The following is a 13980-nucleotide window of genomic DNA, read 5'->3' as shown; positions in this document are numbered from 1 at the left end:
ATATTTTCCCTTACAGTGTACTGCATACTGAAATAGCATAGCATACCACAGTCAGTCAGTCAGCCAGTCAGTCAGTCAGGCAGTCAGTCAGTCAGGCAGTCAGTCAGGCAGTCAGTCAGTCAGCGAGCCAGCCAGACAGACAGTCAATTCAATTCAATTCCGTAAGTCACAATAAATCAATGTCCATGTCCCACGGTCACTTGGTGCAGATAGTGCAGGAATACACTTGATTAGTAGTCTTTTAGGTGGTTGTGTTCCATTTGATATCACAGCAGCTCACAAATCTTACTGCTGTGTTTTCACATTGTTGTACTTCGCCCAGCAGATATGGGATTTTCTTGTCATTAGCCTATTATGTTTTCAAACTCTCCTTGGGTGATTGTAATCTGTGGGAAGTATGTGTCTCTGACAGTCAGTCAGACAGTCAGACAGTCAGACATATAGGGCACATGGTCAAAAAGACAGATGACCTCTCATTGCGTTTGGTGTTCTGTAATTTGAACCCTCCCTCCCTACTACCATACTTTAACATCTATTTTCATGTTGGTCATTTAAATTGGCATTAGGACTTGAGGAGTCAGTTTCCTCACTTCCTCCAGTCCTTTGTATTGTTGTTGTTCAATGACCAAATGAACTGTAGACCTCCTGAAAACACATGGGTGTTGAACTCATATGTGCTCTGACATTTACCCCCTTGGCCTATTACATTTTATGGGGGTGGCTGTGGGCTTGTGTGTGCGTGTGCGTGTGTGTGTGTGTGTGTGTGTGTGTGTGTGTGTGTGTGTGTGTGTGTGTGTGTGTGTGAGCGTGTGCTCGCGCGCGCGCGCGGGGCCATGTGACAGGCTGTCCAGAGTTGTCCAGCCTTCTTTTTTGATTCCCATGGATCGTATTACTGGCTGCTCTCCCCGCACCGCTGAGCCCACCGCCTGCGCACCAATCACAGCCCGCCTACATGCACACGCACGCGCGCACACACACACACACACACACACACACTGACACACTGACACACACGACGATACACGCCTCCCTCCCTCATTCACATAGTGATACATCGCTCCAAATGCTGCGCTCTCCTCTCTCTCTCTCGCCGCTGCCTTTCATGCATCCTCGCCGATTTCGCGTCGCGCTCGTCACGCGAAGATGAACGTTAACGTCGCGGTGCCACGGTTTGTACGTCTCGCCGCCAGTCTCGGGCGCTAGCTGGAGACCCAACCGGCGCTGCATGGGGAAGGAGTGAGAGAAGAGAGAGAGAGAGAGAGAGAGAGAGAGAGAGAACAAACCCACCTTTCCCCTCTCACCATCATCCCTCTGTCTCTCCCTGCTTGTGCCAGGCAGTCTGCAGGAGCGAAGCGATATTCTACAGTACAGCAGCCAGACAGGCATATTTCGAAAAATATTTTCTTCTCGCTATAATACCGTTATCTGATCTCCATCCCCTCCTGCCGTGGCCTTGGACTACACACCGCAGGATTGGTTGAGGTCGGAGAGAGAGAGAGAGGAGAGAACACATCGTTGCTGTCTGTGGAAATACGTTTCATTTCACTGGGGTGTTGGTGGCGCGCTGTCAGTGCGTGCCTCTGCAGATTCGGTACACGGTGGATAATTTCGCCAACATGGAGACGGTGGAGAAGGAGTGCGGGGCCCTTGGGGGACTATTCCAGGCGATTGTCAACGACATGAAGGTAAGCTGGGGGGGGGGGGGGGGGGCTGCAATCGATCGTCCTGGTGATAAACGGATGATCACAGTCATATGGATCATCACCCTGCAGTCAACCTGGAGGAGTAGCCGAGCCTACATTTGCAATTGCATGCATTCTGGTCGATTCATTTTTTTTTAATGTATCCCAGATTGAAAGGTTCTTAATGAGCCTACAACGCGCCAGGGCGTCGCTTGTTAAACGGTTACATGACATCGCCATTCTCTGACGGTTATAAGGGTACAGCCTAGGAGGCTATGCGGCGTTTAGGGGGTTCCGTTTGCGTGCGTGGTGAAACCTGTCCAGCAGATTGCCTGCTCATGTAGCGGTACAGCTCCGGGAAATTCCACGACACTGAACCGTGGATAATTACTATCACCGCATGTCGTGTGTGCTGCGCGCGCGTGTGTGCCGTGTGCTTTTGTGCGTGTATGTGGCACTGTCTGGTAGCCTACAACAATATGTAGGCGGCCTATGCTATGTCAGTATGTCTCACGCACGCACGCACGCATTTTCATCTGTATGGAAGGCAAGCTAATCTACTCTAACGTCGCATAGTCGCATCACTTGTCTTCAGCAACCTCTGATTGACTATAGCAAAGCATGACAACAGACAGACACGGCTTCGTGTACCCAGTACTCAGCATCGCCGTGCGTGCGTGGTTTTCTCTGTTCAGAGAAGTGTGGCTGACTGGCTGACTGACTGACTGACTGGCTGGCTGACTGTACGGTGGTGGAGCAGTCAGACAGAGTGCAGCGTCATTGATTTTCTGTCAGAGTGATTTCCAAGGCTGACATGAAAGCGTGAGAATGTGGACAGCCGTCAGACACCCATGCCTTCTCCCTGCCTGTCCCTGTCCCTGTCTCTGTCTCTCTGCCTGTCTCTCTCTTACCTGCCATTATACGTCTGTCTGTCTGTCTGTCTGTCTGTCTGTCTGTCTGTCTGTCTGTCTGTCTGTCTGTCTGTCTGTCTGTGTCAGTATTTCTTTATCCCTATTTGTGCCTGACTGACTACCTACCATTAACGTATAGGGCTATGTCTGTCTTCTTCAGTTCACACTGTTATTTGCCCTGTATATCTTCTTCTGGGCGGGTCACGGGTGTCACAGTCTGCTTGTCTATTCCTGTAGCCGTCTGTCATCCTACTATGTCCATTTGTCCGTCTGTCTGCCTGCTGTTCTGCATTATTTGTCTGCATGTCAGGCAAGTCAACTATTCACACCTTCCTTTAGTCTCTCGCTCTCTATTTTTGAGGGGCGCTACAGCTTTTTTCTCCTGAACTTGTGTCACATTTGCCATTGACAATGAAAGGAGATTTTACGTCATATGTGTCTAAATAAAAAAATCTGCTTTTTGTGGATACACAAACATTAAATGCCATTGACAATGAAAGGAAAATGTACGTCATATGTAGACAAGCAAATCGGCAATTTTGTCCTAACACAAACATTAAATGCCATCGACAATGAATGGACAATTTTGAGTGTTTGTCTAAACACAAACATTGCGTAACACAAACATTGATGACGAAGGTGAGGACGCATATTTGGCCGGAATGAGATGATGTATGATGATGTACGATGATAAGAGCGCCCCTCACTTCACATAGGTGTGATTTTCTTTGGGGCTTTTTATGCCTTTATTGACAGAGATAGTAGACCTGAAATGGGGATCGCAAGTCGAAGGCTACGCCAGCCGTCCAGGCCTGTATAGTCTCTCTTTTGGGAGCCCTTCTGTCTTGTGTCTTCATACATGTTATTGCTGCTATATATCGGTATACTGTGGTCATATGCTTCCTTAATGTCTGCATTGGTCGTCTTTCTGTTCAATTCACTTGGTCTCTCTTTTATTCAGGCTGGCTTTTGGTAGACAACGTCACAAGGTGCAATCTGAATTCAAAGATAAATATACATTGGCCTACCATTCAAAAAGTGCCGCTTTGCTTTATTACTAGGGTCTGAATAGCATTTGCAAACAAACCATTTATTCACCGGGTTTGGAACTATGGATAAATGCACACACACACACACACACACACACACACACACACACACACACACACACACACACACACACACACACACACACACACACACACACACACACACACACACACACGCACTCAGGGAGCTCAAGGACACTTAGCCAGGAGGAGCTGGGGATGGATCTAGGGAACTTCTGGTTCCGAGACAGCCACTCTACTCTAGTTCTTGAGCCACCGTCTACTCTCTACTCTATCGTTTCAGAGGTGGGCTGTCATTCGCTCTGAAATAGGCTATAGCTGCTGATGATGTTTCAATCTGTCTGTAAAATGTTGGATGTTCATTATTAGTCAGAATTATCACGGAATCTGGGGTTGGTGACATGAGGAACGTACTGCCACTGATATAGCGGGATAAATTAACAATTCAAACAGTTAATCAGTTGAAGAAATTAAACGAAGTCTGAGAGTTAAATAAAAAAAATCACACCCGTGTGAAGTGAGTGGTGCAACTCTGTGTGGGTGCCGGCCCGGTTCCGGTGAGCCGCCCCGCGTCCGAAACGGTAGAGAAATGACAGAGTTACCACGTGGGGGTTCCCGGCGGTGGGTGGGGGGGGGGGGAGCTCCAGACCCCCAGGAACGCGCCCAGGGGGCCGGGCCGGTTCCGGCATGCCGCCCCGCATCCGAAACGGTTGAGAAATGACAGAGTTACCGTGTGCCGGTCCCTCTACTGTACCCTCTACTGTACTGTCACTGTACTGTATTGGCACACCCGAAATCATCATATATACAGTTAATATGTGCGTGTGTGTTTGTGTGCGTGTTAGGTTGCGCACAGGTGGTGAAAAACAACCATGCTGTTTTCGTGCTCATACCCAGCCAGCCAGGCAGGCACCCACCCACCCAGCCAGCCACCCACGCACATAACTCCGTAAGGGAGTGGTTGCACCACTCAAAAACTGTCAGCACTTGGGAGTGTACTGTATATCCAGCGATGAGAAAAAAAGCAAAGCAACATTTCAGTCATTCATCATCTCTCACAAATACCAAAGATGTCAATCTGTTGGAGAAGGAATGACACCTGGATCACATCAAAGTTTTACTTCATGAATGCTGTATTCACCTGTATTTCTCCTCTCAGGGCTGTGCTGTAATCCATTCAGTTTGACATGGTATAGCTATTAGCTGCTAGCCTCATTCTCTCAGTCGGTCACGATTGCGCCATGAGGGCACGCGCACACGCACGCACGCACGCACGCACGCACGCACGCACGCACGCGCGCGCACACGCACACGCACACGCACACGCACACGCACACACACACTGCTTTCACACACAAACTCACAATATTAAAGCCTTGTGTTTTCATAGCCTTACTAAGATGATTTTTATAGGTCTCCTGCTCTCTTAATTGTCTGTCTGTCTGTCTGTCTGTCTGTCTGTCTGTCTGCCTGTCTCTCTTTCTCTGTCTGTCTGTCTGTCTGTCTGTCTGTCTGTCTGTCTGTCTGTCTGTCTCTCTCTCTCTCTCTCTCTCTCTCTCTCTCTCTCTCTCTCTCTCTCTCTCTCTCTCTCTCTCATGTGCATTGTCTCTCTTCTCATCCATAATTCAGTATATACCTAATGGCTCTCCTGTTTATCCACCACTGTATCCCCCCTCACATATTTGGGTCACAGCAACCTTGCGAGGATTTCACAACACTGTGCCAAAGTGGCCAATGCCCAAGTCTGCCAAAAAAAAGCCCAAGGAAGCATTAAATAAATGTCTATCTCAGTGAAATGAGTGTCCCCACTATCTCACTGCAACGCCTTCTCCACACCAATTTCATGCCATATAAGGCAACAGGAAATAAACGTCATATCACAGCCTGCAAATGCACAACGGTGCTCTGCACCGCATGAACTTGTAGATCAGCTTATTTTGACAATGTCAACTGACTGAACATAAAGTATAGGCTACTCTCACTTATAATGCAACTCTAGTTAATGTATTTATGTAAGTTCAACCTCAGGACCAAGGCTATACTTGGCAATTATATTATAAAAGCCATTTCTATTGAACAATTGCTCATTCCATTCATACTGTATTTGCAGAGGTACAAAGATGGCCGATATTTTTTTTATCAGAGGTGCATTGATTAATCCTTTTGATTACTATCATATCACTGTCGTCCATGAATGCTTGGCGAATGGATTTGTTTTGGACACGTAGCTATTTCAATTTTCAACCATACGGTATATCCTTCCTACTAGTCAGAGCAGGTAAGTTGGCTATACTGTACTAGTATGAATTGAATTAATTTGATGATGTCGTCAATAATATTACAATTATTTGTGAAACATTTGATTTTGGAGTTAGTTGCCACTTAGCATGATGGAAGTACGGTGCCGACTCAGCCGAGGCATGTCGTTCATGATGAGATCAATTAATACTAGGAAGAAATACCTGTATCATTCTGTGCCCAGCGAGGCAGCCGGCAGCGACATGACCGGCATGATCTTACCTTTGGAGGAGAGTGCTGGAGAGCTGGCTTAAAACATTGACTGGCCAACTTGCAAACACGCCGATGCCATTCAATAATGTGGACTTTTTATTTATTTATATATTTACCCTATAGTGACTGTCAGTCTGTCTCTGTCAGACCGTCATGTTTGTGAACCATAGAATATGCATAGGCAAGCGCAAGCTGCGAAAATGCATCGATTTCGGCTATAGATAGGCTATCTTTTTCTAATGTGCCGACCAATGTTAGGAACATAGCCTATACATATTTTATTTGAGGTTTGTGACTATTCATTCATTATTCAGCATGAAGACTAAAGCATGTTCATTTACGCTTTGTTCACAAACCTGATAAGTCAGCCTGTCACTTGACTTGAAAATGGTCATAGTTATATAATACATCCAAAGTCACGGCCCCCCAAAAAATGATGAATTCCACACGTATGGTTGAACTGGTCGGAAATGTCAGTACGCTCTAAATATGAGTGTAAATTGCTTGCTGAATCTGGCCCATGCATTATGTATGTCTCTGCATCCTTATTTTAAACAGTAAGACCCAGCCCATCCTCCCCTGTCCCATGCAGGCCCTGCCCCCATCCCTGTTAAAAAGAAGTCTGCACATCTTATCTCAGAAGTGTGTGTGTGTGTGTGTGTGTGTGTGTGTGTGTGTGTGTGTGTGTGTGTGTGTGTGTGTGTGTGTGTGTGTGTGTGTGTGTGTGTGTGTGTGTGTGTGTGTGTGTGTGTGTGCGTGCGTGTGTGTGTGTAAGATAATGGAGATAATCATTATACGTGTCTGTGTGTGTATATTTTAATGTGAAATCTATATATCCCTTGGGGCCATATTATTTGGAACTCTAGTGAATTATTACAGGTCATTATTCTACCCCCAACCCTGCATGCTGTTCAAATAGTTTCTCTTGATCTTCCTTGCTCTCCGATCCATGCTTCCCCCTCTTTCTGTGTCTTTGTTTCTCTCTCACTTTGTCTCACTGCCCTCTTTGTCTCCACCAGGCCGAAGGCATGGGGAGAGAGTATGTTTTGCACTCCGTCCGTGTGTGTGTGTGTGTGTGTCCTTCCGTCCGTCTGTTACCAGCTAATCTCCGGCACCGTTAACCCGGTCGATGCCGCTTTTCACATTTTTTACCTAAAACTGCACCGATATGCGTGAAACGTTGCGTGCACACTCCCTAGAGGCCAAGGACAAACCTTTGACCTGCATTTTCCGCATCTGCCTTTTATAGCGCCACCAGGAGGCCGACTTTTGTAAAACACATATTTTGATATTACTCCTCCAGATTCTGTCCGAAAATCTCACAAATCGTTACACAGTATCTCTATGGTCATGTGCTCAAGTCGGAAGTTGGCTATAATTGGCTTTCACAGTTTGCAAGATTGCCCCGTTTTGAACAAAAGCCTCAAATCATGAACACAACCTGGCCTGCCCTGGTGGAGACCTGTGCCCCGAGGGGCACTTTTTCTAGTTTTCTATCTCTTTCTCAGACCCTGTGTCAGGACCCATACTGTATGTGGGTCGCAGATTTCTTTTAAGGGTTGTAAGTAAATAGGCCTTAGGTTGTAAGTAAATAGGCTACGCCTTTATTTTGTGTTTCCTACATATGAACAAGTTCATGAGACAGTGTTTCCCCTGGATTTTGAACCTGAAGGTGTAGGGAAGGATGCGCGGAAAATGTTGGGGTTCTCAAAATGCATTTTGTGTTCAAACACGAGGATTTGTGTGTGTGTGTGTGTGTGTGTGTGTGTGTGTGTGTGTGTGTGTGTGTGTGTGTGTGTGTGTGTGTGTGTGTGTGTGTGTGTGTGTGTGTGTGTGTGTGTGTGTGTGTGTGTGTGTGTGTGTGTGTGTGTTTTATTGGTCCCTATATTTTTTGTTTTGTATATAATAATATATTATTAAAAAAACAAAACATTCCCAAAAAAGCTAAGATCATGAATTAAAAGCAAATTCAAAGATTTGTATTTACCATTATTATTATTATTATTATATATATATATATATATATATTTTCAAAGTAATTTCAGGAATAAATAAAAGAAAAATCAAAGAAATTCCATAAATTAGAAAACAAATGTTTAAGTAAAAATAGACCATCGACAAGCTTGTAGATCGTCTATTTTCACCGACTTGGGTCCCGGGCAAACGTCTAATCTCTCCTTTGGGTCTCGACCTGAAAAGTTTTGGAACCACTGCTGTAGATAGGATGGAGATGAAGGGATTATTTTTACATTGACCAATGTATGAGGGGGTGGGGGTATTTAAATTAGTGGTGCAGGATTTTTTAAATATATATGTTTGGGGGCTTTTTATGCCTTTATTGATAGGTAGACAGTAGTGTGACAGGAGATAGGGAGAGAGATGGGGGTGACACGCAGCAAAGGTCGTTGGAATCGGGTTACCAGCCATAGGTGCCCGGACCGCTAGGCCGGCCTGGGCTAGTGCTGCACGATTCTTGCTCAAATGTGAATTTCGATTTCCCTCCACAAGAATTGAGACCACGATTCTCACACGATTCTATTTTTTTCCCATGAAAATATTTATTGTCTTTCTTTAGTCTGTAGTTGCTGAACATTACTAAATTCAAAATGTGACACCTGGAGCCAACTACTGTGGCTTTAAACAGACAACAAGTGCTTGACTTAAATCTCTCTTGTAGCAAAAACATCTGAATCTCTTTTTTCGATTAATTGTGCAACACTAATTTAAATATTTGCCATACTCTTTCAATTTAGTTTTCTGCATATTCAATGTAAACCTTAATTTAACCCCTAATGCTCACCTCAGACTAAGGCTGAATGATTTGGTTAAAACATTCGGTCCTCATTAATGCTCGCTAAGGTGGTACCATTTCTGTCTACTCTCTATTTGTCTCAGAGGTGGGCTGGTAGAAAATGTACCTGCTGATGACATTTCAAGCTGATGTAAAATGTGTGTGTGTGTGTGCGCGTGTGCGTGCGTGCATGCGTGTGCGTGCATTTGCGTGCATTTACGTGCACGTGTTAAACTCTATTCAGTATGATTCTGGTCAATCTGTGATGGACACAATTTAGGCGCTGTGTCCACACTGAGAGTGCCTTTTGAGCTGGCAGTGCCAGTCTGCCATGCATTTGAGCCCTATACCCAGGGGTGCACACTATTATTTTGGGCTAGTACTCAAAGGAGCACCTGCCCATGTAGTTTGGTGCGGGGGGGTAGGGGGGGGGGGACATTCGTGGTACGGTACAGACATTCGTATCCTGCCATAACGTTATGCTGCTTTCACACGGGCAGATGCAACAGATGCAAAGCTACACTAGTACACCTAGTCACAGACAGTGTCGTCGTTAAGCAGCAGTAAGGTCCCACTAGCAGCAGCTGTCCGTTTATCATTAGCACAACCACAAACGTCCAACACATATACAATGAATTACTCACCTAATGCTGCCTGCAGGTTCCATGTTTAATTCCAGCGTGTGTAACCTACATTGTCTAAGTGACAGTTTTCATATTGTAAATATGGTCGCTAACGTGGTTTAGCGACTAGCACTTTGACAGCTCATCCATCGTAGCTTGTTTACAAGTGAAACGGACTTCTTGTGCAGAAACTGCCTCATCAAAATAAGAGCCACTTGTATTGATTAGTCAACACTAGTTTTATTTCTAGTCTACTTACAGGACGTTAACATCTCATTTGAGTGCCTGTCAGCATTCTCTAAATCCCTGTCTCTCAGCAATGGTTACTGGGTTTGAACCAGGGCTGCCAACAGAGTAGATGTCATTTCATGTGTTCTGGTGAATTTTGTGAGTTTGATACTTTTATCAGGCTTGCTTTACTAGCATTGGAAATTAAAACGCAAAAAGTAGGCAGACAGAAAGTGTTCTGATGACTGAAGCAATGGAAGACCCATCTTTAATAATAATTACTTAAAGGTGAATATCTCTGTATGTTTGCATGCGCTGACCACACCCCCCAAGTGGGGGGTCTAGGGGGTCCTCCCCCATAAACCTTTTAACATAGTAGATTAATTTCATGTTTTCTGGTGAATCTTGGGAGTTTGATGCCAAATCAAGGAGGAATCAAGGAAAGAGAAATTACAATCCATGGATCTAGAAGCAGATACAGTCGAATCAAGGAGACTCTTGCCGGGTCCAGGAGGGTTTGCAGTTTTCTCTCTTTCACCCTTCTCTGGACAGCACTCTGGACATGCTATCCATGGCACCCTTCTCTGGACAGCACTCTGGACATGCTATTCATGGCACCCTTCTCTGGACAGCACTCTGGACATGCTATCCATGGCACCCTTCTCTGGACAGCACTCTGGACATGCTATCCATGGCACCCTTCTCTGGACAGCACTCTGGACATGCTATTCATGGCGCTCCTCATCTCAAAAGGCGTTCTCACTGGACACGGTGCCTCACTGCCTTACTTGAGAGAGATGTCTCGCTGTAAGTGTCCTCAGGTGTTTGAGTCATGATGAGAACCAGGAGACTGTGAGATGTGTTGGCCATCTGGATGAGCTGGAGGTCCTTTGTTTACACTTTATGGCCCTGAACACACTTCACACCTACGTGTGTGCATGCCATGTTACCTAACACATTATGCAGGTGCACGCACGCACGCACGCACGCAAGCACGCACGCACGCACGCACGCACGCACGCACACACGCACACACGCAGCTGGGGCAGGGGCATGTGGTTCTATGTGCATATCTTGTGTTCATAGTGTTTTGGAAACCTTTTTATAGTATTGTGTGGCTGGAGAGTTTTGGATTTTGGCTTGTTCTCAGTGACCCTCCCAGTTCCATTTCAAGCCAGTGAAAGTCCCAAAATGGCTCGTTTTAGTTCATGATAGGAAGACTAATTATGAGCATTCACCCTGTAAATATTTATATCCTGGGACTATAGCAACCGGATGTGTGTTTCTGGTTATATTAATCTTTTGACATCTCAGACTGAATGCTTAGGAAACCTTAGCCATTAAAACTCTCAGCTGGAGCAGCTACAAACATCAGGCCAAGTGGATGTGAAATAAATGATCTATCTCCTCACAGACACTGTTTATTGTTCCCTTGCCCTGGTTCTTTTTTTTAAGCCTTACGGCAATCAATTGGAATTACTCTGTGCTGCAGTACTGACGCCACTCTGTGCGAGTGCATCATTAGTCCGTGCTCTGTGGCCCGCTTGTGTTTGTGTGGTCCTGGCCCTGGGCTGGGAAGTTCCCAGCGCTACACTAATGCTGAGACCTGAGCTATGGGATGCGTGTTCACTGTCCAGTCAACACAGAGTCAGAGAACACCACGGACCTCTCCTCCTTCTCGTGGCTCCTCCTATGTGTCCATGTAGCACATTTCCCACTGGTCCCATTGCAGTGGTGTAAACTAAGTAACACAAGTGCATTTACTCAAGTCCTGTACTTAAGTACTAGCCTGACACATTTCCATTTCGTTCCACTTCATTATTCATTCATTCATTACCCATGACAGCAGTTTCTGGAATGGGCGTTGTCAAAGCGGCAATCTTTGGCGATTGGTTCACACCAACCAATCAAAATAGTAGCAAAGCAAATTACGTTGTTGTCAATCATTGTGGCTAACCCGGTTGCAAACCAGAAAAACACGGTCAACAAGCGCTACTAGCATGTAGTCAAACACGGTAAAATTATGTTTCTAAAACATGACGTTTCTGTAAAGAATCTATTTATCATAGGGCGATTTAATAGCCAGATCGATACGGTCGCAAATTACCACAGTGGGGGCACCCATGTTTGTTGTTTAACGTCATGGAGTTGAAACGATGCTGATGGCCAATTCAATGCAGACCTGACCTGAATCGCCAGAACATGTTTTTGAGGACCCCCCCCCCCCCCCCCCCCCCTATGCACAGCTTTGTGAGTGTGTTTGTACCTCGGAATGTGATTTGATTGGCTGATTGGCATGTTTTTACTGTACTGGAGTATTTCTACTCCACTATATCTCAGAGGCAAATATTGTACTTTTAATTTACTACAATTATTTGAAAACTGTAGTTTCTAGCTACTTTGTAGATTTGATTATTATCACAAAACATACATTAACCACTTCAGCCCTATATATATTTCAGCCATTTGAAAATCAATCAATCTGCTATTTTCAAAAGCAGATGTTTGTTTATACATTCCAAAACATGAAATGGGACATTCTGCATAAAGAAGTACATTGGTAATGGTGGTAATGGAGTATTTCTACATTGTGGTAATTTAGCTATTGAAAAATAGCAGATCTACAAGCTCATAGCGCTTTGTAGGTCTGCTATTTTTTTTAAATCGTGAAAATGTGGCGCAAATCTTTGAATATATATTCTTTCAGTGTGTTTTTAACTCAAATCTTTACTTCTGAGGGGTTCCTGGAACAACATATTTTCAGATGGGGGTATATTACATATATTTTTGGGCGTCCTTGACATATTGAGAACCAATGAGGTTTTTCAGAAAACTGATATGATTTAGAAGACATTTGTAGAATCTTTTCTCAGGTCAAAATGGGTAGTAAAACAAATGAGTACTTTTTCCACCACTGCACTTTTCCCAATAGTCCCATTGTAGCACACAGCTCTGTGCCCAGATAGTGAGAGCCTGAACGGGCATACTGGGACGACATTCACTAACAAACTTGCATGCTGAGTCAGCATGATCACATGAGCTTTAAGCCTAAATGCACAACGCCACGTAAAAGCAAAAGTATGTTCTTGGCATTGTATCTCTTCAAATTTTACTCCTCGTGGCAGCGGTGGCCGAACGGATAGCGGCGCGGTCTAGATACCGGAAGGTTCCCAGTTCGAACCAGCCGTCCGACACGTTAAAATTACCACCGCTGAAATGCCCTTGAACAAGGCATCAACCACTACGATGAAATGTGTTCTATGAGCAGGGCCTGGCTGGAAACAAGTTCTTGAGCTTAGCCCAGATACCCTGGGTAAATATAGATTTCATTTCATTTCATTTCAACTAATGATAGCCAACATAACTTTCAGACAGATTTTCTTTAGCGCACAACTAACCCGTACATTCCAGGTACATTCATAGAAAAACAACACCCGACGTGGGAGACCGCATGGTTTTTAATGTGACGCCAAAAGTGTTCATTTGTGACTCTTGACGGCGTACTGCGGACGGAGTCGTGCAACTCCAAAATGAGCATCTCTGTCGCTGGTGCTTGTTAAAATGTCTATACAGGATCATTAGGGTGCTGGGCCTCGTTAAGCTGAATGGCGTGGGTCCGTCCTGGGAGGTGCGATGCACTGTGGGACAGCCAAGAGAGCCTCTCTCACTGAACTCTTTGTCAGGCCTGTCAAAGCATTCTCATCACACTCTGCTGTTCACTGCAAAACGCACTGATCATTATGAACAGAGAGAGAGAGAGAGAGAGAGGGAGAGAAGTTTGGGATGAGAGAGAGAGGAGAGGGTAGAGAGAGAGAGGGTAGAGAGGAGCAGCGAACACAGCAAATCAATATTCTCTTGTTCCTCTCAAAAAGAAACCAGTGAATGAACAGAATGTCCCATTCATGCTCTATATCCCATGTCTTCTTTTTAGAGGCACACATGGGGAATATTGGCATATTTTTGTGTGTGTGTGTGTGTGTGTGTGTGTGTGTGTGTGTGTGTGTGTGTGTGTGTGTGTGTGTGTGTGTGTGTGTGTGTGTGTGTGTGTGTGTGTGTGTGTGTGTGTGTGTGTGTGCGTGCGTGCGTGCGTGCGTGTGCGTGCGTGCGTGCCTAATGTGAACGTGTGTTTACATTATTGCTTTACGCCACCATGGACATTGATCT

The 13980-nt window shown here is 45.2% G+C and overlaps 1 protein-coding gene across 1 annotated transcript in view; it reads left to right on the top strand.

Moving 5' to 3' along the window:
• The first annotated feature begins 1118 nt into the window (after window positions 1-1118).
• mtss1lb (MTSS I-BAR domain containing 2b) overlaps window positions 1119-13980 on the top strand; it is an 88759-nt gene continuing 75897 nt past the window's right edge. The window contains exon 1 of the mRNA XM_079497041.1: window positions 1119-1685. Within this exon, the coding sequence (XP_079353167.1) occupies window positions 1617-1685 (69 nt within the window). The 5' untranslated portion in view covers window positions 1119-1616. The remainder of the gene's footprint in view (window positions 1686-13980) is intronic.

This window comes from Electrona antarctica (assembly GCF_951216825.1).
Source record: "Electrona antarctica genome assembly, chromosome: 3".
In the NCBI taxonomy this organism is placed as follows: domain Eukaryota; kingdom Metazoa; phylum Chordata; class Actinopteri; order Myctophiformes; family Myctophidae; genus Electrona; species Electrona antarctica.
Note: the sequence above shows the minus strand (reverse complement) of the source record. Positions and strands in the feature narration are given on the sequence as shown.